We start from the raw sequence: 27,683 nt of genomic DNA on the forward strand, positions 1-27,683 counted from the left end.
GTCTTATGTTATCATAACAATTACAGTACTCCTGACGAAGTTGCCAATATTAAAAATAAACATAAATACCCTGAATATATATTATTAACATTTTCACTGTTAAAAATAAATGAAATAATCCGAAGTTATATTGTATTTGTACAGTATCGAAACGAAGCATATTTTTAATTCACGTGATGAATAATTCATTACAAGTTTTACAAAACCCGATTATGATGAAATATATTTCTGTTGGTGCCGCTTAACGTCCGTAAATTGATTGACGAATTAGAACATGTCGATTTCCAGGTCAAATCAAGCCTATCCGTGAAAGTTTTCGAAGTGCAATGGCCGCCGAATAAATTAAAAGGACTTTAATACTTGACAAATAATTCGCTCGAACTTTTCCAAGTCTTTTCACCCTTCATTTTACGCTCACCCACTTTTTTTTCTATTCCTCGATTCAGCGGGAAGGAGATTGGCATCCGAGACTCAATGATAAATGAGCTGCGCTGAATTGGAACGACCCTTCCTTACTATTTTCTCCTCTTAGTTTTCTCTCACTTCGAGAACTACTCCCTCCGCCGCTTATTTCTTCTTCGTTCACCTTAATCCATCCGCTTGGCAGCCGTGCCGCACGAAGCGGTTTCAAAGCTGATATGAAACACACGCTTCCAATCATTTCTTAAACGAATATCGATGTACATATGCATATAAATATTCTTATGTTTTTCTTTTTTCACGCCTTCTTAACACTAAAACTACCGACCGTTTAATATGATTAACCCCTTGCACTTGAAAATATTTCGTTAGAAATATTTAACATTTTCTAACGAGACAAAGACGACATTTTTTTAAATTAACTCAAAAAGAAATAACGGGTCAATTGAACAAAGCTACTTTATTCCAATGTTTTACATACTGATGCATTATATAAAAGTACAATATTAAATATCAAATTTCATAATTTTATTGCATCAAATCAAGTGGTGACTGAGAGTCAAATCTCGAGTGCAAAGGATGAATATGTCATCCTTATGAAAATTGTTTTACTAGGTTTTTTCGATTTCTTCATGTATTCATGGTAGTATTCGAGTGAAAATATATGTTTTTGGAATTGTTTTTATTTTCTGGTATTTTATTTTATTAACAATTTCTACTTCTTACAACTACTATAATTCCATGCATCGCAGACTACTTTTTTAAATCAAGGTCCCAGGAAATGAGGTACATTTCATGCAAATCGTATTTCACAATTATAAAATTCATTTTTTTCTTTTTCCAGTACGGTATTACTGCATTATTGTTATTACGAACGCTAAATATAGAAATTCATTACCTGTGAGACGATCGATAACTTGATTCGTTAATCAAAACAAAGGGTGTAAGTACGCAACGAAAGCACCATTAATTTGAAAAATAAATTAATTTTATATTATAATAATAACGCTTTTGTTATTCCAACATAAATACATAGTATAGGAAATATATGAACAGTAAATATACTAACACTCATACGAAAAAGGGTAAGTTTATCTTCATTGTAGTTGAAAATTGTGTGCTTTCATAATCAAGAAGTTAAGGTTATTATGTTATGAACAGAATTTAATTTACTCAGAATCATTTAGTACCTTGAATTACTTTCCTTATTTATTACCGATTAATTTGATTACATGAATTATAATATGTACCAAATTTATTCGTTACTACACATATAACTTCTTTTTGAATGACTACTTTAGCTTTCATATATCCTATATATTTTATTAATAAAGTCATAATTACGTGATGAATGCGCAAAACATTACTTTCAACAAAATAGGTCGAATTATAATTGGATTACAATTTAATGTCCAGTTTTGCAAATAATGTTCGGTAAGTATTCAAAGCTTATACAGTTTCTAATTACGAATAACTTTCAAGAAATAAATAAATGTTAATGTAATATATGATACTATAGTTGATAAGAGAAGTATTTTCCCAGTCCTGCTACGTTGTTGTTATTTTCAATTAAATTCAAATTTAATTCTCAGTTTTACTTATTCTTTTCCGCAACCAAGGAACTACTTGAGCAATTGTTTGAAAATCCGTCGTACGTAGCTTGAATTCAACTGAAGCGGACTTCTGTCTGTGAAACGTACAAACCGCGCACGAAATTAATAGAGTAACTTCAATGTTCACACGGGAAACCACCAGACACTTCGCTATGTATTTGAACCGAAATATCTATGAGATCGTAATACTATTTTCTACCAATTTGTAACTTCGGTTCCGAAGTTACATTCGTTAAGTCAGTAGACAGATATACTAGATTAATAAAATTGATTACTGGTCTAACAATAAGCTTAAAGTATTCCATGGAACGATAAACAGTTAAACTTTACATTAGTATAATACTTCTGTTAGTTGTAAGATTTAAACCGATATAACGAATTTTTTAAATTAACAGTTTCATGTTTGATTGAAAGAGCACAGTAAGTATATGAGTTTTTTGTTATTATTTTACATTAAAATATTCTTTCCTTACATACTTTCTTTAAATTCAATTTATTTACTTGGAAAGACTGTTTTAAAAGGATCGAAGTATAAATGCGTTACTCATAAAAAATCCTTGATTAGAAGAATGTAATTCTACAATTAATTACAGTTGAATAACAAGCAGCATGAAGATAACACATGAAATTCGAATACAAATTAAATTAAATAAGGGAAATTAGAATGAATTCCTTTGTAAAAATGAATGTAATTATAGTTTTAAATTAATGGATATACCACATAATTATAATGCTTGATTGGACCTTCTAATTATATTCGCTAGCACTAAATTAAATCCTGAAGGGACATGTCCGACGACAGCTCGCTGGCACCGTTCTTGAATTCTTAAAACCTGCAAGAGGAGTTTTCGTTGATGCGAACTTACTGGGGCAATTTGTCTGGCACCTGAAACCACTGCTTCTACAGCTCTCGAGAACCATAAAATCACTGCGGAAACGCTATTTCCTTTCGATAACCTTCACTTCAACTTACCGTTCAATAAATACTATAGTTTTGTAAAAGAACTTCACCAAAAAAGAATAAATCTTAAAGTTAAAAAACATCATCAATCACGTTTCAATGAATCTCTGTTCAGAATTGAACTTTAAGTACAGTCATTGCAAAAAGTATGTATTCTATTAAAATTCCTTTTATTCTAATTGTGATTTCGATATTGATATTAGTGTACAAAATATTACTCGTCTTTTTAATATGGAAAATGATGTATTATTTCCATAAATGAATTCATACAAGGATTATATAAGTTTTTATTCGAATGTAGTATCCGATACACGTATCTATTGCCATGTTTACAAATGTCTACAATAGAATTAGTGAGAATGATTTATTTACAAAAACTTATTTGATTATTAAATTTTATTTATACAATATGTTGTAAATTATTAATTGAGAAACAATTAGTGCCACTTCGACGTCTCAAAGAACTCCATTCCTTCTGCCTTCAGACGATTCAATAAAGGTCGATAAATATCTGCAGTGAACGGAAGTACTACGCCCCTTTGTTGGATTTCACCTGAAATAAACATTAAGAAAATTATTAATAATAGTAAAATTAATAAATAATGAACGGTTTATTTCCCAATAAATTTATACATGTATATATGTATAATATATACTGTTCAATTTATATTAATTACATGTAATTATATAAGTGTTCTAATAAATATTAATAGTTATATATTATCTATATATAATAAATGAATTAATTTTTTAAATGATTTATCTACCGTCAAGGATCATTTTCACAGCAATGGCAGTTGGGTATCCAACCGTGCGCGCCATTGCAGAATGCCCTTTCTCATCTCCATACAACACCAAATTAATTCCTTTCGTTTCCCGTCTGTTATCTGGCCAAAGTATGCCAATATCATGTCTCAAGATCACGAGATCTCTTTCATTCTGCTCATAGCTCAATTTCTTCGACAAATAATGTGTCACTGTATCAAGGGGAGTGTTTAATTTTAACACTAAATCCTCTTTAAGAAGTCCTAAGTCCTCAATTGCATGCACAGCAGCATCCGAATTTAATACGTCCCCTAACTTTCTTTTAAGATTTTCGTAAAAGATGTTATCATTTGCTAAGCCTAATAAATTACATATGAGTACTCTCTGAAAATAGGGAAAATATTTTACATTAATTTTTCTAAAAATTATTTAAGAACTACGATAAAAAAGAACAACGCAGTGATTAATCAAATGAAAAGTAAGGTGCAATTAATGAAATGAGACTTTTAAAAACGGTTGGATATTTCGTTTCGTTAATACCTATGTAAAATAAATTTACATATTTCTGATAGTGAGCATAAGCATCTAAATATTAAAAATTTTAAATAAACAACAAAAACAAATGAAGATACGCCGTATACACATACCCAAGTTATATCTGGTCCATTTGGGTGCAGACATGGATGAGGATTCGGATCAACGAGGCCAAGATATTGCAATGCTCGTACTGTGTCGCAAAACCCTTTAAATCTTAAAGTGCCGCGTAGTACTATGTTGGCATTATTTATTCCGTACAATTCTTTATAGATGGTACTATCTCTGTTTGGATAGCCCTCTAAAGCGAATCCTGGTAAAAAGTCTAAATCTTGAGCAGCAGACATTAAATTTCCACCAGCTGGTATTTCGATTACCTTCGAAATAAAAGTATTAACGATTCCATAGAAATTACAGGGGAAATAGTTAAAAGAATATTAATTAAATTGTAATTATCTTATTAACACTAGATTTACAGACGTTTATTGTACAGTTTATTCTACTGTTTCTAGAAAATTTGATGTTCTCTTATGCTGATCTTGGAAATTAGAAGTTTAAAACTAGACAATTAATGTATACATTTGTGTAATTGAAACAACCAAAATCAACGTAAACATTTACTAAATAATATTTGTGAAACTTAATACGCGTCAAACTGACGCGGTTTGTAAACGTACTGTTAATAATTTAGTTGTTTGAAAATCTTCATTTAATTTTAACATGTAGATTAGTAAATGCTATAACAGTAAGTACTATGTTCTACTATACCATTAGCCTCTATTAAACTAATGAATACTACTGCAGTGTTTCAGTCTGCTATATCGGTAGTGTAAAAATCGACCTGAGGTAGGTAAGAAGGTACAAGATGTTCCTTCGAAACGATAAAATTTTAAGGACCAATGAAGACGAGGATAATTGAATTACGAGACATGATAACACTGTTTACATGTCAGCATCACCAATGCCTGCAGATGGTTTGCAGATATAAAAGCTACAATAAAAAACGTTATTGACAATCTATCAAAAACAACAGACCTATATATACAAGAATTGATATATTCAGGATCGATTTAGCTCCAGAAAAAATCTGAACAATCTTTAAATTAGGACAATTGTACACCACATTTAATTCTATTTTTAATGATAGTATAGAAATATATATTACATACTTTATTTTAAAACTCATCTTTTTAACGAAATAAATTATTTCACATTCTATTTATATCTCATTCGAAATAAGACTCTGTCTTAAAATATAATAATTTAAAAGTAATTATAAAACATGTATGATGAAATTAAATTAATTTTATTATATGTTAATTCTCATTGAATTAAATAAGACTTTATTTATTGATGAATGAAAATTATATACTGTATTATACTCACTTGCTTGTCATAATAATATTTTGCTGCTGCTAAGGTATTTGATAATACTCCTCGCGGTGACCAACTGAATTTATAACGTAATGGATTGTCGGAACACTCTGGCGCTGGTAAACCTCCACACCAAGACACGAAAGATTCTATTTTTCCACCAGCTTGCTTCACATTGTCGAAACATTCTAAAGCCAATAGATGATCGATTCCAGGATCTAAACCTACCTCGTTGAGTATTGTTACATCTGCTGCTACTGCCCTAATGTTATTAAAAAAGAACAATGTAATAATATTTGTTATTATTAATCTTATTACTATTTCCATCATTACTCCTATTCTTATCAATGCTATTACAATTATTAGTAATATGTACATGTTCAATTGTTTTTTTCCTATACTTAGTTGTTATTACTACTGCAATCATTAAAATAAATAATAAGAAGTGACTGTCCAGTTTGAAAAGAAATAGAAAGTGTTTTACAAATATTCATGCGTCTTACAGCGATGAAAAAAATTGTATATACAATGACTTTACGTTTTGACCACATAATCAATATTTCTCTAACATTGCTGTTAATTTAAAAGTACTTAATTTTAGGCGAGTTTATGTCACATTCCTATTTTCTTACAGAAAAGATTCACTTCAAATAATTTACTTTCCTTAGTGGTTTAATTTTGCAATTAAAATTTGAACATTATAAACATTTTTATAAATATTTACAAAAATATTCAGCATACCTACAAATACCTCACGTATATTCCTACAGATAATGCAAACAACTACGACATCGATTGGAGGTAATAGTTCAGAATGTCTATTGATATCAACTCTTTTTTTCCACATCGTTTTATGAACAATTATTCGACAAATTAAAATATCATACTCACTCATCATGCAAAGCTTTCACCTCCTCGTTCATGTAACTTGCAGTTACCAAATGAGTTTTAGCGCTTATACAAGCTTTAGCAACAACATGATGTAGAGAATAAGGTAGTAATGAAACTACTACATCTGCAGATTGAACAATGTCTTTTAAAGTATCCGGTCGTTCTAATACATTCAGAAAAATTGGTTCCACTCCGGAAAACTTATTTGCTAATACATCAGCCTCTTCCTTTAATTGGGATGCAACGATCAATCGTATATTGCTAGCTCTATGTAAATATTCGACTAATGGTGCGGAAACGTATCCTGCACCCAGTACAACCACCTGTTTGTACAAAATAGTATTACTTTATTGCATAATATCTGACCACTATTAAGGGTTTTTTTAAATTTTTTAACGAAATGTATATTAACGTTTTTATTGCTAATGAAAAAATTGTACTTGAACCAGTTATCAAGAACTGCAAGTATTAATACTGTTATCTCGAAATAATACAAATATTCATTAATCATAGTCCGAAATAATAATTCCAAGTACTATTAATTATATAAAATTTAAATAGAAGTAATTAAAATTTGACATATAATAATAATAAGATATTTAAGTATTAAAAATATGTTTTCATTAAGGCTTATAAATAAGACATAAAAGGTAATATTAGAATATACATTATTTTTTAACTGGTAGAGAACACTATTATTAAAAAAATAATAAATCTTAATGTTAATATTTAAATTATTTAAAAAGAAATGAAAGCGCAATGTCAATACTTGTATTATTTTCAACCTATATGACAAAATGTCTCTTCATTAAATTTATTACAGATAGCTATTCAAAGTCAATCTAACTCAAAATAGATAGAGAAACTACCATTCGAAGAATAAATATTAGTAAACGAAATATATTAAAACTGAAGTATTAAAAGTTATTTTAGGTACAAGACATCTTCATACCGTTTTATTCTGCGGTTCTTTGTTATCTGCTTTATGTTTGCTTCGCTGATTTAGTAACCTCAGATCCTGAATATATTCGAAATTTGGAGTCAACCGTCCATTAGATGCAATTATTGCATCCTGCACTGCTGGGCTAAATTTGTGTTCTTCCAATGGTAACTTGGCATCGGATTGAATAATATCCAACACATATGGATACAAAAGATTTCCAAAGAAATCTGTGGATTCTTTTGGAAGTTGAGTTGGCATATTGTCTATTGAACACACTAAGACTCCTGGACCTTTGAAGGATTTGGTGTCCTTATTACGATCAGCATCATACAAACAAAATGGCGTGTCGATCGTTGTACACTCGTTCATAAATCTATGAACATCCCAAAATTATCTAAGAACATTTCCTTTGCGTAACATCAGTTCAAAATTACATTGCAATTGACGAATTAGTACATAATGTCACAGTCTATTTCACATAAAATGTCCCACAAAGACATCGGTTAAACCAGTATTTAAATTAACTATATGAGAAGATAGCTATAAAAAAAGATTTGTTTTAAGTGGAATGTTATATTCTTTATGTTTATTTCCTGTGTCTCAATAACATAAATGACACGAAATTTGTTCTTTGTATATTTTCATACAATGAACGCATTTTTCAAAAATAAGAATCTATCACGTTGAGTTTCTTTAAAGGTTAAGCTTTTCCTAGAGTTTCTGATTTTCTAAGATTAACCTGTACTTATTTTTTTGTGCAAGTAATCTCATACCAACAAAATTCCCTAATGTTTTTAATTTTTATTTGAAATGTTTCTTGAATTAAAGAAATCAAAATTAAACAACATAACATTTACTTACAGCAAAAACAAATCACAATTGGATTTAATACAATCTTTTTTTCCTTTAACGAGTCTAATCAAGTAATTTTATAACTACTTTATTATACAATTGTATTTGTTTAGAAGTTATGCAGTTATTTTATAATGATTCTGCCAATTAACCAAATATATTGCCTATATATGTATATATATTTGGTTAATTATAAATTAAATATATTTGGTTAATTGGTAAGAGTATCAAGATTGTTCTTTAATATGCAGGTATGGTTCTGAACTTTTATATTTATTAATTATATATTTTAATTAAATATAATTTTAATTAAATATTATATATATATATATATTACTGGAAAATCCTAACAGTTTCCTTTGTCTACCAGATTTTACCTTTCGTTTTGACTATTTTATGAAAACGAAGAACAAAGACGAGGATAGTTTAAAATATTTAAAGAAGGAGTTCCCTGGCATAAGTGAAGCGAAAATAAACGAAAGTACCGCTTCGTTGGACCTCAAATTAGAGAGCATTGTCAGGACAGTCATTTCGAATCAAAGCTAATTGTAAGTTAAGTTTAAAAGGGAGCCTGGGAGACATATGAAAGCGCATAACTCAACTTTCACGAAAACAAACAAGAAGAACATTATGCAGAAACAGCGGAAGAGCTTCTTTGCTCTTATGAAGCACTTGAGTGCTCATATACAGAGATATCCACTTAACTCGAAACCCGTGTGCACGGGACAAACGCGACCAGCAACAACACTGCATGAACGGACGAATACTATTACATTCATGTAACTGTTACAGAACGCAAACCTTCGAGTGTTTCGAACAATCGTTTGGCTTTCATCACCGCGATAACCAAGAAGGAAAAGGGAAATAGACGTTTAAAGATTGTCATAAATGTACAGCAAAGGGACCATTTTCTGTTTACAGAGTTTCTCACGGTGGTAAATATTCCGAAACATATACAGTTACACAAAGAAATTGAATGTATACTTGTATACGATGTGAAGATTATTGTTAGAATACATAAAACACACAATCAATATGATAAAACGTGGGAGTGATAGAAAGTATCTGTTTATGTAACAGTGAAAATGTATTTTTTAAAATCAATTTAATTATTTTTATTAATTCTAAATATTTATTTAATTCATTCTGTTTTTAACAATATGCTCAGTAAGCTGAAGTTTTAATTTTCAATTGTTATCATTTAAAAATAAAACCTCAACCTGAAAAATGATAAAAATCTTGTTTGATTTGTATGTAACTGAACTTTGTATTTACGAAAGGAAAATGAATGTTCGAAGTGGTTCGATATTCTTGAGACACCCAACATATACAGTGGTATGCGCTTATTATAAACAGACTCAACTGTATATATAAAATGCTTCACGACAAATGGAACAACCAGAGAAAATATTATTCTACATGCAAAAATAAGTCGAAAAAACATGAAATTCTTTTGTGTAAAACTTTCTTTCCCTGAAAATTAAATTTAAAAAATTACCAGCAACGTAGGTATGTACTTGAGAGGTATAAGATTGTGTGTCTATTCTTTACCTTCCATTTCTACTACTTATGAATATCAACACATACTTGAATTTTTAGGCTTGACATTTTCGAACTTTTAAATAAAAATTAAAACAAGTACTTCATAACAAAATGTTATTTTTAACTTTATTCATTTTTGGACTTATTTTTACAATCTAAAAAATCTTTTTATTAATTTTTTTAACTAAATTAGGGAAACATATATTTTATAACCCTTGCAAAACTCAGTTTCAGATTCGCTAAAGAGTATAAAAAATTATAGGTTTCTCTGAAAAATCTAAAAGTCTTTCTAGACTATATTATGCAACATGAAAACAATTTAATCGAACAAATCATAATCCAATTATAAATATTGTGACTCATTGGCGGAGTTCGATAGATGATTTCCGGAGACCGATAGGTCATTTTAAATATAATTAATCTGTCTTACAAATGTTAAGCATAAGTCAAATATACCCATTATGATCTTGTTATAATTAACACAAGCCTACATAGCTATCATCATACGGAAATTAGTGTTTATTAATTAACGAATAACGTTGTATGTTGTATATAACTTACAATAGAACTTGTCTCATATAAAATGGCACATCCACCAATGCATCACTCACTATAAGTGAGGAAGATAACATTCACAAGGTTAATAATTTAAAAAATATTAGTAGAGTATACACAATACATTATATTAGTCTTACTCAATACTGCCTCCAGGATCAGCAGATATATCACAGATGGCTAACATTCTATGAGGGAGGGCTGGGGCACCAACACTTATAGGTAACCAAGGAGTATAAGCTGGCCTTAGTAAATATTTAGCATCCGGTAATGTCAGTAACTTTGGCGAATCAATAGCCCAGTATATACCATTTATAATGACTGAGGCATATGGTGCAATCTTTTTGCTGAAAGTGGAAATATATCTCTCAGGATGCTTATCATATTCATCGGGATCAAAACCACCTCCTTCTTTCCTCTCTAGATGATGTCTTCGTCTTACCTCGCACCCATATATTTTTGTTGTATCTGAAATGTTGAATATATTGAAAATGATTAAAAAAAATAAAATTGTAAAAAAAATTCTTTTCTTTCAGCCATTAGAAGAAGAGAAAAGAGATAAAATGTTTGAAGATCTGAGTGCAAATGGACCCGGGCACTGAGAAATAATGACGTGTACAAGTATTACCACCCTCATCGTGACAAGTGCGAAGTCTTCAAGTGTTTGAGGCTCGAGCAGTTTGAAATAAGTTCAACCACGATCGAGAGGTACATTAATCATTATCCATCATTAATCATACCCTTTATTATTGTGTAATATTTTTTCTTAAACGAACGAAAAATTAATAATCCTTCTGAATTAACAAACTGTCGAAGGTACGTTATTTTGGATTCGTACCATTGGGCATCAATATAACATTCAACCACATAAGGATTTTTAAGAGCTTTTTTAATATAATTTGAAACGTTAAATAATAAAACTTCTTTATACGTCTTATAAAAGTTAATTATAATAACAATAAAACAACAAAATAATTTTTCTAAAAGGATATATTATATCCGTAATTTCCAAGCTTCAAACGTCAATAACCGTCTTTAGATAGTAACTTACCGCCATGTTCAGCGACTTTTTTCAACATTTCTGGTGGTACGTATTCATGTGGAAGTTCTTGGAAGACTTCTTGACCACCTTGACTGACATTGCCGCTGCCAGTAAACACAAAGGTCAGTGGCCCAATAGATTTCGGCATAGCACCTAATGCTATTTCGTAACCCGCATCTCGAATTGATTGTCGGGCCATTGCTGAATCTCTATAATTATGCGCTGGTCCAATGTGCTATATAAATATTAATATTTAACATTGAACTTTTATAATCATTAGAATTGAAAGAAAACTTATATTTGAACCTGTTTTTAAAAATCGAATTGAAATTTAACCGTTGGAATATTTAATCTAAATTCGAATGCAAATGTAGTAATTCCAACTTCAAATTAAACATCATATTTACAAAACTTACTAATAAAATTTTTCTATTACATGTCTTGTAATGATTCGTTACTAACGACACTTTCAAAATTTTTTTTAATTTAATCAAAATTAGAATCAATGATTTAACATACAAATGAAAAATATACGCACCGGAATAAATGTAGGATAAACATCACGACAAAGATGATTATCCAATTCATAAAAAATATATCCATTTAAAATCCAGGAATTGATTCTGTATTAATTTAAATTTTTTCAAATTTTTTAAGTGCTGAAAGTGACAAAGTATTTTACATTCAATATCTTCAATTTGAATTTGAATTTGAATTTGCAGAAAGACGTTAACATTCTCAAAATTAGAATTTTTATTTTGAAATCAGTGAATGAAGTTTAAATTCAAATTTGAATGGAATTACCACAATTTGACGTTACATTTTGCTGTTGAGATTTGGGCTGCACGTACCATAAAGGGTGTGTGATGTCCAAGGGCCAACAATCTCAATCCAAGTCCATGCAGTATGTTCACCATACCAGCTACACCAGCATACTTTCCAAAAGCTACCACCCTTTGTCCATTGACATCCGTTAATTTTTCATAATCCAACAAACGTATATTTTTTTCTAAAATAGCATCTAGGAGAGGCATGTTACTCTCCTGTGCTTTAATAGTATGAGAAAAGAAGCAATACGTTTTATTAGATATAAGCTGATCGACAGGGACTTGCTTCACCCCAAAAATTACAGAGGCAGAACTAATGTCTTCCTGTAATATAGCGCCTGCAGCTTGATATGATTGTGCAGGATAAGCCCTCCTGTTGCTTGGTTGCACAATCACCTTCACCCCCGCTCTAATTAATCGACGGACATTCGCGGGCGCTAAAGGTGCTCTTCTTTCCCATACTGATTGATCCTCCCTCCTGATCGCGATTGTTTTACCCTTCAAGCTCTAAAAAAATTATTTCCAATTAATGAACATATGTTATCATTTCATAAATCTGCGTATTTCAAACTACTAAATGTTTATTGGTGTATTACGTCTTATATTTTGTTAATCAGTAAAATGAACTTAAACGGAATTATTTGAAATTAAAACTTATATGTAAATTTAATTAATGAAATTTGAATTTAATTTTTTCAATTTTAACAATTGAAACTCGGACTTGGATTGACTCAGATCATTGCAATAAACTTTAAAAACTGCAATTAGAATTTTTGTTCTATAAGTCCAAGTATAAAAATGTAAAAATAAGTACAAGCAACGTCACAATTTAAATTTAAACGAATTTTTAAGAAATTAGTGGAATTTAAATGTTATTAAAATTTAAACTTGAATTTGAATGTAATTGTTGACATGTAAACTTGATTTCGAATATTGTTATTCACATTTGAAATGACAATTTAATATTTTCTATCTCAACTAATAATAGAATCAGAAGTTCTAAATTTGAAGAAACTAACATTTTTAATTAAAACGTTAGCACTATATTTTAAAAAATGTGTTAATATTTGTTCGCTTTAGTATTGACATTTATGAATGTAGTTGTACATACGGTTGACAAAGAACGCGTACTAAATTCACGCTTGAGTAACTGCAAAATCCTCATAGTAACTTCATTCAATCAAATAAAATGTTTTAAAAGGTTCGTTGACAGTTTACAGTTTCCACTATTCACAATTTTTGATAAAATATACAGTGAAGTAGCAAGAAACTTCCACACAATGGTGCAATCCGTTTACTTTTACTTTGAATTGACGTTTCTGTATTGCTGTTTTGATATTACATAGGTCAAAGAGGTCAATGCAAGAGTATTACCACATCATTGATAAACTCAAAGCCAATTAATTATCAGGAGACTTCAACTTTCCATAGCCACGTGACCATAGTTATAATCACTAAGATTTACATACAAATAGCATGATATTTATGAATCTACATGATAAAGAATTATTTGTATATCAATTCTACCGTAATAAAATATAGTATTTACTCCCAATGTATGTAGTTGTCTTATAAGCCAAGAAAGTTTGTTTCAGTTAATGGTGAACTAAAAGACTTGGAATCATTTCTCATGAAATAAGTATTTTTTATTAGTTGCTTCATCGTGTGTCTTAAATCCAATAAGAGTGTAAAATCAAATATGAAGTGTAAGCAAGTTGGAATGCTAACAATGATGCATAGAATAGTATTACAAATTTTTAAATCGTATTGAACAAAGCAGCCTTGTGTCATCTATCAATCTCATTATATTTTTATGAAATTTTTATAAATTGTTTGCAGAATTTTCCAATGAAAATAAGATTGAATACTCCAATATTTAAACAATTAGAAGTTAACTTTACTATTAATATGATAAAATTATTAATTTCATACTTCCACAAGCATTATTTTACTGATTCTATAATAACAATAGATTACAAAGCAATTTGAAATAGCATAAAAATACTATACAATTTAAAAAAGTGTTGAAAATTTTAGTTTCGTTCACTTGCTGGGTTTATTACAGTATATAAAAGGTAAAAATAAAATTATAAATATCTTTGTAACCAATTTATTTTATTATCTTACAAATACCTAGTTTTTTGCCATAGACAAAATAAATATTGATATAACATGTGCAAACAATTGTACTAATATCAATTGGATTGTGTTTTAATAGATAAATACATTTTATTCTTTATTGTCTGTTTGGTAGGATTAATTTTTTTCAGTATCTGAGTCATTACATTTACTAATTGTTCAGAAGTAAGTCCAGTCTTTTTTGACTTAAACTTCTGCAAAAGTTCTGTAGTTGTCATTGGTTTACGCATAAGATAACGTCTAACCGCATCTTCCGTAATTCCAGATTCACTATAACATATAAAAAATTTGTATTTCAATCTGTTTAATTTTATAAATTCTAAAATCAAAGGACAGTATTCAAACTTAATATAATACATACCTAGCTCCTGGTATGTACGAACTCACTGGTACCAAATTGAAATTATCTAATTTCAATTTTTTCGCTTGTGACAAATCCGGGGAACCAGATTGTTTTCTCTTTAGGGGATCTGACATTCCAGCCACAACAGGTGTCGGAGTTGCGGATCTTGAGCTATGTGCACTATTCGATTTCTTATTATCTTTTTCTTTGACCGTATCAGATTCTGAGCCTGAATCACTAGAAAAGTCACTAGATGAATCCTTTCCTGAAGCTTTCTTCAGATCTTTCTTCTTAGACAGCTTTTTCTTCTTTTTCTTATCTTTCTTTTTCTCAGAATCTTTACTATTCTTATCCTTATCCTAAGATATTAAAGGGAAATGAACCGTAGCTTTATGTCAATAGGTAACAGATATAAATAAATTGGTTTTATTATTTTTACCTTATCTTCTTTTTCTTTATTTTCATCCTCTTCGTCTTTGTCTTCGTCACCATCCTTTTTATCTGCTTGCTCTTCCTCATCTTCTTCCTCATCAGATGCAAGCAATTTTCTTAATGCATCTTCTTCAGCAACCGACTTAATTTCTTTTTGTTGTTCCAATTCTGATCCAGAATCAGAGGAATCAGAAATATAATCACACTCTCTACCTTCTTCATCACCATCATCACTTTCTTCAAACGCTTCGTCATCTGATGCTTTTTCTTTCCGTTTCTTTTTCTGAGAAACAACTAATATACGTACTTGTGTTAAATGAATTAGTTGAACAGAAATGTATAAAATAAAAACTTCGTTCTTTGCAGTAATAAATAAGAGTTAGAAGTTATTGTTTAAAAATAAAAAGAGTATATATTTAAAGCTTACCTTTGCCTTTCTTCTTTTTATTGTCCTCTTCATCGTCAGAGTTTTTCTTAGTTTCTTCATCATCACTAGCAGAATCGTCATCATCACTATCCATCCACTCATCCATCTCAGATATTTTCAAATCTTTTTCTTTTTTATTTGGCTTTTTACCCTTTCCACCTTCCATTATTTCTTCATCATCTGCTCCTTCTTCATCATTTCTAAGCCTCTTACGCAACATTAGTGAAAAATAATTCATTACTTTATTCCTACGACTAAATTCCTGTTCTGCTTCTTCTGCACTCAATGCTTTATACCTCTGAATAGGTTGAAAATTATACCTATACAAATAATGTTTAATTTAATGTGTTACAGTATTTAACAACAATTTTTACAAAACTAAACTATCTTACCATTCATGTAGTGGAAAAGCTTCTATGGCTCCATCAGCAGCATGTGTAAAAACATAATAAGCAGCATTTTCACTCACACCACCTTCTCTTATTCCTTTAAACTTCTTCCCAGTTTTTCCACCAGATTTAAGAATCCATGGCTGATCCTCTGGTTTGTATTTTCTACTGGTAATACCAAATTTTTTCCTTCTGGCTTCTTCTCTGGCATCTCGTCCAAATTCAGATCCAGCACCAAATTTTGGCATTTCTTCTTCTATTCCTTTATATTCTTTCATATTATTTTCACGTTCCATTTTCACTTGTGACCATTTTGAAAAATCAACATTTAATGTTGCGTTAAATCTCATTACATTGTGCTTCTTTTTATTATTTCTGAAATAATATTTTTTCATGTAGTAGACATAATAAAATTCTTAAGTAAATAATTTTACATACTTTGGTACTCGTATACTATATTCTTGTATAGACTGTACAACTGCAACCTAAAAAGTAAAATGCATAACGTATTAGATTTGGATTGAAATAATTATAAGAGAAGTTAACACATGAAACAATAACCTAATGTAGAATGTAATCACATCAATTAATGTATAATGTTAACATAGGATAGTATGATTACAAATCTTTTATTATACATACCTTTGGTGCAGCAGGTGAAGTCATTTTAATTAAACTCTCGACGTCTTACTAAACGTAAACAATCGTTTCAAGAACAGATGTCAATACCAAATGATATTTTCACTTTAATTTGACATTCTCATATCGATACGTAGGTACAGGACCACCAACCATAGACAAGGTACAGGATAGACATTACAAGCTTATGGGACTCGGAGTCACATGTTCTATATTACCAACTGTATAAAACAACAGAGTTTTTACTCTGCCCTCTATGATCAAGTTGACAAAGTAATAAATATGATAAACCAGTCAATATGGTAAAAACTACACACATTTTCAGCAAGGATTCAATATTCATATTGAATTGTAATTTAAAATTGAAAAATTCTTTATAACTAATAAAGAAAGACTGCATATCAACTCAATATTGAATATATGAAAATCAATTGCAATTAATCAAATTTTCTAAAATATTAATCACGCAAGTATAATCTTGCAGAATACTGAGATATTGATTTAAATGTTAAATAAATAAGAGAACAGAAGATTATTGAATATTACTGATTATGATCATTCTGGTCATTTATAAAACTTCCACCTCTCTTGTTTCATTAATTACATATAAGAACCTCCATGCCACCCGACTGACTCCAAAGAAACGGGGAAGTAATTTTTATCGTGGATAACGACTGGTCAACATTGTTCAGCACTAATTAACACTGGTAAATATTGTACAACATTGTCCAACATTGTTTAATAAAGTCCAATAAAATCTAAGAATATTTAGAAATATGCAAGAAATTCAATGATTGTCTAGGGCCTAGACTCTAGGGAACGAAAGAGGAGAGAACTCCTTTACGAACGGCGACTTAAGGAGAATTGATGCTGAAATTTCGAAACCTTTACAATTGTTCACTGGTATGCAATATTATTCTCTGGAAGATTCTATATTTATGTTATTTATTAGTCTTCATTCTTCTTTTAATAGTGTCCTCCTTTGACCTAGTATTTAACTTCTTTTGTTGTTTTCCAATAAGTATCATTTTACTGCCAAGTGATGTCAAATGTAAAATTGATCTTTTGGTTATTGGACAAATAAGTTTTCTTTGTAGGGTTGTACAAGATATGCGTAATTTCTGCAGATTGACGTATGGTCAGTCAGTTCTTTGGAGTTAATCTCTATTATCGCGTGCTCTTTATCTTTTCTGGGCTCCATGATCCCTGATTTCTTTTTTTTTGTACGTACGTACCAGTTATATATAAATAATCATGATATTCACAATCATAGAAATATTTCAATCAAAGGAAAAAGTGATCGGATTTATTCCGCACAACATGATCCGATTATCCACAAGTGCAAAGATTTCAAAGTGAATACAATAAATGAACAAAATACAATATAATAGTCTAAAGTACATTAAATATTGAATTTAGACACCCTAGGGATTAATAATAATAAACACATTTGAACTTACAAGCTTAGCTTACCATTTTAATTACAACTACGTATTTTGGACTAGCCACGAATTCGTTACATTTGCGCGCGGTAGCTTCTATTTCAACACTTGCTAGTGACAAACAACGGTTTAAAACAGTTAAAAATGTATTGAATTGTAAGGAAAGTGTATGAAGTAATATAGACAGTCAGCATGTCCATTTCTATAACAACGTAACAAGTATGACTAATCTTCTTATTTTTGTCCGATTCGCCCCGTAATTCAATTCTTTCTCGATCTATCCTATTTAAAGTATGCATGTTTGCAGAAATTGATATATTGACTTACGACGCTGTGATCTGAGCGTAGATCAAGACCCTCATAAGAATACCCACCGACGGCGACCGTAATACAATCACAGATATGGGAAAAGTAAAATTTTGGTTTTTATATGAAAAGGTTTAAATGATTGCTTCCACGTCCAGCGATCTCATCGTCACATAAATATTTTCGCCGATAAATATGTTAATCTTTCTATTCCACCTCTACTCAAAAATCCGCCCCAGTAGCATAATATTGTAATAACCAATGACGGATCAACATTGACTTAGGAAAATTTAAAACCACTCTTCACGTCGTCGCTTCGCTTTCGACGATGGATCGGTCAACACTCCTTCAAACAAGCTTTGTCGAAATTAATTTTTCGTAAAAACATTTCTCGGACCATGCAAATTATTCTACGTATTACTAAAAACATTGTCGCGAGTGAATTCCAAACAGATCTGAATCTCAGATATTATCAACAAGTTATAGCATATAAAATTATTTATTTTAATTTTATAATATGTTGCAAGCAGTTATATTGAAATATTTTTACTATAATTGATATTTATGACCGTAGTGGTTAGTAATGGTCAGTAATGGTTAGTAGTCAACAGGAGTAGTAGTTAGTTAACAGGAGCTCCTCCAAGTTCGCCGGACTAATGTAAAATGAACGTCACACTTGTTGCACCTGTTATACCTGTAGCACTATTTGCTCCGCACTGTATGTCATGGTTTGCTGCTATTTGACTTTAGTTGCTGCTTTTCCTTACTACTCGCCATTGCTCCTCATCATGACACATTAGAAATTTATTTACCTATGAATTTGTTATTTCTGTATATTTGACAGTTATAAAACACGGAACAATTGATTTTCATTAAAGTATATCGATGACGTCGTTTATTCTGGCAGTAGCAACAACTATTTGATCTTTGAATAATTTAAACTTTTATCTGTTGCAAAAAATACTTAATATATTGTAAAATAATATATATGCGTTCTAACATCACAATTCAAATTTCCGCGATAGGCTCGTATCAGTTGCCCAGTTTGCAACCAGAGTTCGACCAATGAGAGGCCTCTCCCTCCACTTTCGGGATATCAGTGCTAGGGAGAGCGCAACCGGTGGCAGTCCCTTAGATGATCGTGAAGAGGTTGATTGAGTTTGAAGGTATGTTCTTACCTCCCTTACTTTCTTTCTACGTTGTCATTTTCATAAATTATTCTTTCTCCCTTGATTGTTTTAAATATTTAAATTCATTTTTTTTAGTTTTTTTTGTTTTAATTCGTATTCCATATCTTTCTCATTATATTAAATTATAGTAAGTGAAACTGCAACACTGTCAGTCATTACTTTGTGCGGTAGTTCTCCCTTCTTGATTTGCTTTAATTTAAAATTTTATCAAATTTTAAGATTAATTTCCTGGTAATAGTTAACTATAGTTCTTTAACTACTTAACTAATAACTTAACTATGGTTCTTATTTGAGCATAGTTATTATAACAGCATTAATTCAAATTGCGATGTATTTTTTGTTAGAGTCTGATTGAAACAAGATATAAAAACCGTTGCAAAATGACGCCATAATGGTTACCGCTGCAAACAAGATGCAACAATGTACATTCAAGGGAAACTTTACGAAGCTTTGTAATTATGGAAACTGGGTGAAATCTATTTATTTACTTATATTTATCATTGTATTTGTACGATATTTTTTTATAAGTATCTTGAATAATTTAATTCTCTGTGCCGAAATCGAAGGAGAAAAAAGGAAAATCAAATATCTTTGTTTTCGTTAAAGTAGTAATTTTTTATATTGGCATTTTTAAAGATTCAACAATTTCAACAGTAATTCTTTCAGATTTTTAAACTAAAAGCATTTCATTTTTTCGTATCTCAGTTGAGACATTATTTTCAACTTAATAATTTTAACTTGTCTGTCTTCGTCGTAATTTCAATTATATTTTCATATAACTTAAAATACACGTTTTATTCCATAGATTCTTGTCCAATTTAACATGTTAATCTTTGCATAAAAAAATTAAATAGTACTAAAGTTCTTTATAGTTTACAACATTTTTCGAAATATAATATTTATATAGTTTACGACTTGAAAATGGATAAAAGTTAAACATGCTTATAATTCTAACTATTATCTCCATAATGATGCATTTACAGCATACAAATTTTTTATTTGAATATCATGTTCAGTTCCTATTGTATTCTTAAAGTATTTCGTAACACATCGGTCATTACTTCCCTTAAGCTCTTCACCCTATAAAAAACCGAATCAGGTTGATGCCTCCAGTCGCGTGTCGTTCCCCCCAGCGACTTCGCTCCCACCCTTAACCGTTTTTCTATGCAGTTGAGGGACCATGTAAACACAGACAGTAGTGTCAGGTGTCGCATTTCGACGATTTATTTTGGATACAGTGGTCAGAGGCTCTCATGCCGGTCCATTCCCAATAACGGACGCATCAAGGTTCTTCGGAAGTAAAATCGATATTTTTTTACGAAATTCAAGTATTTCTGTAGCACCGCGGCTTTTAGTTTGTTTAGTCATAACATTATTTAATGAAAATTATTTTATCCCGCAACAAATATAATCTTTAATTTTCATTCTTTTCTGAAAGAAAAGGTAGTATTACCTTTTTTTCCACCGAGAATCTTCTTTTCTAACTTCGTGAATTCAAAAGAGAATTTATTATTTCATTTTTATGTAGTTTTCAATAAACATTTAAACATATTGAACATTTCGAAATAAGAATATAATTCTTTTACTTATATTTTTAAATTAATCGTACCTTGCAATTGTTTAGCTTCTTACAATTGACTTTTTATTTAAAATTTTTTATATTTTTTATATATATTTAAATGAATGTTTCTTTTGTTTTAGGAGACACCTTTTCTTCTAATAACACAGTTCATTACCGATGCTCAGGATGTGCTTCAGGCTTCCTCGCTGATGGATCAACGTGAGTTTTCTTTTTGTTATCAATTCGATTAAAAATTTATAATTGGAAGCCGATTTTTTAATAATTTTGATATGTTTTTGACAATTTTGAAATGTTATCTTAGTAATTTTGAAATGTTTTCTTGGCAATTTTGAATATTTTTATTAACGATTTTGAAATTTTTTTAATAATTCTGAAATTTGTTTAATATTGTTGACATTATTTTTTAATATTTCTAAAATATAATTTCAATGTTCCAAATTGTTCTTACTTTTTGGAATATCATAATTTGCTTTGATGTATTTAATGTTCCATAGACCCTTATAAAATGTTTTGTTTTTATTTTGTGTGCAGGTGACAACCTCCACCGATGGACGCCCTGGTGAAAATAATATTGTAAGCTGTGGCGGTGAATCGCAATGTTTAATGTTCCTCTGGTCACTCACCATGTCATAGGGCAAAAGGTCCGAAATGACACGGGTGACTGGTTGTATTTTAATATTTTTTTATAATGAGCACAGTGACCGCGGATATGCTTTGCATAAACGCGAGTAGTAATATTTCATGGTTATATTTCTTAGAAAGGTCAGAGTTTTCTTGTACATCGCGTTCGATATTATCTTCATAAATACTAACATTAATTAATTACCGAATCAAAAGATGATGAAATAATTGATACTTATTAAATAAATTTTAATTATAAATATTGAAATGAATATCGCGCAATATATAGATATTCAATTAATTTTATCGGTATAATTATTAATTTTATCAATTATATAAAATTCAGTAAGTCAGTTGAATATATATTAGATTTTACGTGCAAAAAGACAAATCGCGACGCGTAGATCTCTGAATCAACGCAGCTACTACTTTGCAATACCCTTTTTGACACTAAGCACAGTTGCATTGACAAAAGGATCACCTGAGGAGTTTTTAAAATTTGTTAAATATTTAGAGTAGATTCGTTTTTATTAAAATATTACTTACAGTCTCCTTTCTTATTAAAGTTCAATTTCTCTTGTTCTTTCTTCGAAAATGAAAATATTTATATACTAGTACAACTTTAATTTCAAAAGTTAGAGAATTAAATTCCCAATTTCAAGTCCAATATAGCAACTCTTGCGAATCAAAGAATTCATTAGACCGTTATAAAAATCACAAACTAATATCATTTTATAACTAGGATTTTCAGGATATTGATTCCATGTTCATTGCTTGAGCTCTCTCACGTGCCCAGGTACTACTTATGAGAGTGAGAGCTATGGGTATGATGAAACTGTTTATATTTTTACACATTTTGGCGGCTGGTATTGGCTAGTGCATCGTGCACGACGTATTTTCCACTTTGTGTGTGTATGTGGTTAAGCAGTGGAATTGCGTTGAAATTAAAAAATAGAATTTAAATAAATCTCAGTCGTACATGTTCTTATTACTCTATTAGCACATGTAATCTTCCATGAAGCATGTACGAATGTATTTATCCATACTCAAATCAGGATATTATTAAATTACAATAATATTCTTATTATCAGCAATTATTCAATTTCGATCAAATAACATTCAGAGATTATAATTTCACATTAAATTTAATAATTAATTAATAATTTTAATTAAGTCGCAATGGTCTCTAGTCTTGCCAACCGATTTCAGGATTTGGTACGTACTTTAGAGTATGATTGTTTGCTTGTCGCCCGGGTGTCGGAGGCGTCCCAGGACGCCTCTCTAGGTGTTAGGATATATTTGCACCCGGCGTCTGTGTGAGAACCGTGGAATAATGTGTGTTGGTGAGAATGAATTTTTGCGATTTTTTTAAATATAGGGCTAGGTAGGATAGGTAACTTACCTTCTTTGTATGTATGATTTAATAATAAGTAGGTAGGGGCCGGGGCTGACTATCACTTTCTCTGTTCTGGTAGGCTCCCCCCTTTCGCGTGATAGTAAGCTACTGGAAAAACTTGTGGAGTTTATTCGAAGCTGATCCAAAACGGAGAATGCCGTTTGCTGCTAGCATCAATTTAAGCTTTTCATGTTTTGGGGGGTTAGCTTTCGCGGTCGCGGTCGCGATTTCGGTGTTAGCGCGTCGAAACGTTCCGAAACCTGCTCAATTAGGTGAGGTGAACATCAACGATAGGAGTCGTTGTTCGTTGACTTCGAGCAGTTTCAGGGTTTTCAGATATGTGGCGGATCGCAGAAGAAAAGAAGACGCAATATGCCGAAGAGGCCCCGACAAATGTCGCTCAAGAGGGCAACTCAATGACGTTCCATTCCAATGCTGAGAGTAACCTCAGTATTGAGATGGAACGTCATTCTATTACTACTTTGTCATTGTGCTCGTTATATCATGGTTATGTATGTATTTCATTTGTATTGAATGTACATTGCGTTAACCTTTATTTTGTTACAGATTTATATTCATGATTCATATTTTTATTACACCAAAGCATTCGACAATTCAACAACGGATGGGCAATTCACGATCTTTTTAATTTTTACTTATTCTGCATCTTGCTTTTGTTTAAATTATTGATTAGTGTTGCGATTGAACGCGGTCGATAATGCATATTAATTAATCAAACAGTTCATTTTCTTTATTCAAAAATTGTGACTCAAAGAAGTGCTTCCAATTTTCTTAGTAATATTTCAAGATTAATCAAGGTAGTCTCTGGTAGTGTACAATTTTCTCGAATACGTGATAGTCATTTCGTTTATTTTTCAATGCTGCATTATTATAAATATTAAATTCCTCTAGCATACTTTCTATTGTTATAATTATATCATAGAATATTAAATAATTATTATCAATATCCATTACATAGATAGAATACGCTGCAAAATGGGTAAAGCAATAGGCACCAAACATTCCTTTCCCCGAGCAATTTGATTTTTGAATCGCGTAACCGCCGAATGATCCAAACTCGGAACCGGTATGTTCAATTTAATATAGCGGAGAAAATGTATTGGCTCGTTCTCACAGACGCATGTTACAGCAGTTAGTGCAATACCACGATGTACGTTGCTACGTTCGATTACCCCGTTCCCACATGTCGCGATTTGCAGTTCCATCCTGGAACTTGTGTACCGCGTATCGCATAAAAACGGTATCGTTTGCAAAAAGAAGACGTATTAAATTACGTCACCTGCGACGGTTTCGGCACCGAGATTGTTCATCGCAATTAGATGGATATCGACGTGTCGTGCTATTCGCGAAGTCTACACAGTAGAGTCTGGAACGTAGTGGCGTGCAGCCTTAGCCATTTGATGGTGTGTGAGCGTTAAATACACGGGAACCTGTCAATGCGTTTTAGAGCATACATAGTGTTTTTCGAAGGTATTGTTTCTCTCGCGTCGATATTAGAGTAGAGTCAGACCCACTTATCGTGGAAAATGTAACAAACGTGGTGGTACCTTATCCCCCCCCCCCCCCAAAAAGACAATGGTATTGCCACGTTGTTGATTAATTGCCCGGTGAATTTAACGTGGATTCGGTTTTGCGAAACGCATTTTGCAGACTGTTCAATTTTATACACGTCAGTTTACAGGAACTGTTTATCAAAATAGATTGTTTGTGAAAATTCATTGTTCTTCTACTAAAGATAAGAATTTATTGTAGATGATAATAATATGTAGTGGAGTCTATTTCAGAATGGTTATTAAAAATGATTTCTCAAGAATAATTGTAGATGCAAGTAATCATAAAATTAACTACATGTTTAGTTTAATGCAATAATTTTTCTTTATCTTCTTCTTTCACAATTTACTTAACAACTGTCCATGTGCTCTGTCTATACAATTTTTTCAGTCCAGAATTTTAAAGAAATGAATATCAGTTTTAAGATATGAAATTATAAATTATTGCAGTATATATTGTCTATTACTTTTACTATTACTTTACTTGATTATTTCTGGTACATATTATTTTACTGTTTGATTTAATAAATGTGCTGATATATTTATACATAGATACTATTATTGGAGTGCTTATTACAAACAATTCATTTTACTATTAATTTATTGATTATTTCTAGTACATATTATTTCACTGTTTGATTTAATTAATGTGCGGGTGTTTTTATATATAGATACTATTATTAGGATGCTTATTATAAGCAATTGGTTTTATGGTGAGTATTACTTTAATTAGTATTAGGACGCCAAATTGTATTTTCTTTTATATCGTAAATTCAGAAGCCCAAAAGTATGCTGAATTTGTCGTTTGCATCAATAGTTAAAAATTGTAATTTTTATATACTATATATTAATATTAACTGTTTAAGTAATTAAAAATAAGTAATATAAGTAATACTAACTGAATAAGACGAAAAGATAAGAAAAATAAGATAAGCTAAGTGACTTTTAAATAAGTAGGTTATATATTCGGACGGGTAGATTCGCAATTGTATTGCTTTTGTAACTTGTTTGCTCAGTGGTCAAGACTTGAACACCTTACAAATCTTTTCCAAAAAAAATCACAACTTTTTTCAAAATTATATATTTGTATATGATACATTATTTACGCTTCAATTTAAGTTCTGAATTGAATCCGTTGGGTGGGCCGATGTGAAAAGAAAAGGGTGGGCGGGTCTCTGCGTAGCAACTTCCCCGTGGGGAGACCTGGGTCAGTATTCTCCTTAAAATAAAAAATATTATACACTGTTTCATAAATATTTCATATTCCATTGAGGATTGTACTGGCTAATGGCTGCGAATCAATTGAAACTTCTGCAATCAAAATGCTTTTATTAGACATAGACAAACACTATTGTTGTACTTGATGTACAATCATCTTTACTTTTGCATAAAATAAGTTTACAATTTCACGTCTTAGAGTTTTAACTATTGATTACGACTTAAGTATTTCGCGTTAATAATTTTTCCTTCACACCATTTTTGTCTTAAAGTATATCTGTCTGGCTTTGTTTTGATAATCAAGAAATCATAGAAGCTTTAAGGTAAAACTTTTAAAACTAACACATTTTGCAGGAAGTGTCTCTAACGATCTGTCTCAGCTGCGATGAAAAATAGAGTTTATTTGTTTCATTGGTAGATGTCGTAACGTGTGTGTTAGGAATGGTATTTTTCAATTTCGTCGTCAAAGGGTTCAACTGTACCATTTAAGTATAGGTGCAATAGAAATTTTTAATATAGATATGTGTATCTCATTACTTTTAATGCATTAATTATATAGCTATAAAAGAATTTCCTACGGAAAAATATAGTAATTAGACAAAACGAATTAAACAACTGAAGATTGCATCATACTTACCAATTTGTATTTTTTTCATTGAATAGTTATGTATTATGTTATTCAAAAATCAAATGTTTATTGAGAAATCTATAAACAAGTATATGTATACGTAGTTATTTAATGGAATAATTAATGACTCATACTTTAATTCTGGTTACCATCTACTGTTTGAAATTCAACAACCTCAAGGGTCATGCTGGTTTCGCACAAATCTAACTCTCCCGACTCGATAATACCAATTACCTTATGCTAATTTTCCATGGTGTAATCTTATTAGTTCAGTAGTTGATTGCTCAATTCTGGTAGAATCCGTTACTACATCATTTTTGACACTGTTGGTATTTTAGAACAGAAAACAGAAGATACATTCTATGCACAGTGTGTACATACATATTTTAAGTTCGTGACGTTTGTAGATTGATTTGCCATATTTATTACTTGGTCAATTCCAATCATTTTGCTTAATGTGGTTTTCTGAACGTAAAAAGCAGGGCGAAACTTCTGATCTTTACACAGTCGGTAATTCAAAATATGTAGTACGAAGTCCCATAAGCTTACAATGCATCGTTATACCTTGTATGCGCTTTGCATACCCAGATATACTGTTTACGCCGCAGCTCTTCGTAATTCACTAGCTGACCGTTGTGGTGCTACGAGTTCTGAATTCCTACGAATGATATCGATGACTGTCGGTATAGTAGAGTACTTCCATATTAACTGTTGAAAATATAGTGAACCATTATAGTTACAGTTGATATCTTTAGAGTAGCTATTTCGTTTTGTACTATGTCCGTTAGATGGCTATAGTATTAGCTAGACCAGTTTGATATGCAGGACATTTTTTCGCGCAAATTTTAAGTTTGAGAAATTTATTATAATATGACATCGTTGCAAGTTAGTGATTTTAATGATTCGCATCGCATTGTTTACGTGTTTCGTACGAATGACATTGTAAACTACATTTCTTTCGATGGATCTTCATACTTAAAAGGACGCAGACAAAGGATGAACCACATTTATAAACAATAGGCACACTTAATCAATTGTCTT

The 27,683-nt window shown here is 30.7% G+C and overlaps 2 protein-coding genes across 2 annotated transcripts; both read right to left on the minus strand.

Moving 5' to 3' along the window:
• Positions 1-3,263: 3,263 nt before the first annotated feature.
• LKRSDH (lysine ketoglutarate reductase/saccharopine dehydrogenase) lies at positions 3,264-13,669 on the minus strand. The gene is made up of 10 exons (XM_031988348.2): positions 13,431-13,669; positions 12,344-12,826; positions 11,502-11,727; positions 10,591-10,918; positions 7,511-7,874; positions 6,559-6,881; positions 5,680-5,929; positions 4,407-4,670; positions 3,762-4,143; positions 3,264-3,547 (listed from the first exon to the last, which is right to left on the minus strand). Exons 1-10 carry the CDS (start codon positions 13,482-13,484, stop codon positions 3,432-3,434), a joined length of 2,790 nt encoding a protein of 929 aa, XP_031844208.1. The 5' UTR covers positions 13,485-13,669; the 3' UTR covers positions 3,264-3,431.
• A 748-nt stretch (positions 13,670-14,417) lies between these two features.
• Positions 14,418-16,884, minus strand: TfIIFalpha (transcription factor IIFalpha). Its single transcript, XM_031988363.2, has 7 exons — positions 16,692-16,884; positions 16,488-16,534; positions 16,053-16,424; positions 15,661-15,980; positions 15,241-15,527; positions 14,820-15,160; positions 14,418-14,728 (listed from the first exon to the last, which is right to left on the minus strand). Exons 1-7 carry the CDS (start codon positions 16,713-16,715, stop codon positions 14,515-14,517), a joined length of 1,605 nt encoding a protein of 534 aa, XP_031844223.1. The 5' UTR covers positions 16,716-16,884; the 3' UTR covers positions 14,418-14,514.
• Between the last annotated feature and the right edge of the window lie 10,799 nt (positions 16,885-27,683).

Source organism: Nomia melanderi, chromosome 1 (assembly GCF_051020985.1).
Source record: "Nomia melanderi isolate GNS246 chromosome 1, iyNomMela1, whole genome shotgun sequence".
NCBI classification, from domain to species: Eukaryota; Metazoa; Arthropoda; class Insecta; order Hymenoptera; family Halictidae; genus Nomia; species Nomia melanderi.

Excerpts from the sequence above, each read along its gene's own strand:
- LKRSDH (XM_031988348.2), bottom strand. The coding sequence starts at position 13,484 with ATGAGGATTTTGCAGTTACTCAAGCGTGAATTTAGTACGCGTTCTTTG. Across the intron at positions 7,875-10,590 it reads GATCCTGGAGGCAGTATTGA|ATTTATGAACGAGTGTACAA; the intron begins GTAAGACTAATA and ends GGATGTTCATAG. Across the intron at positions 3,548-3,761 it reads TGTGAAAATGATCCTTGACG|GTGAAATCCAACAAAGGGGC; the intron begins GTAGATAAATCA and ends TGTTTATTTCAG.
- TfIIFalpha (XM_031988363.2), bottom strand. The coding sequence starts at position 16,715 with ATGACTTCACCTGCTGCACCAAAG. Across the intron at positions 15,981-16,052 it reads GCTTTTCCACTACATGAATG|GTATAATTTTCAACCTATTC; the intron begins GTAAGATAGTTT and ends TTATTTGTATAG. Across the intron at positions 15,161-15,240 it reads ATAAAGAAAAAGAAGATAAG|GATAAGGATAAGAATAGTAA; the intron begins GTAAAAATAATA and ends TTAATATCTTAG.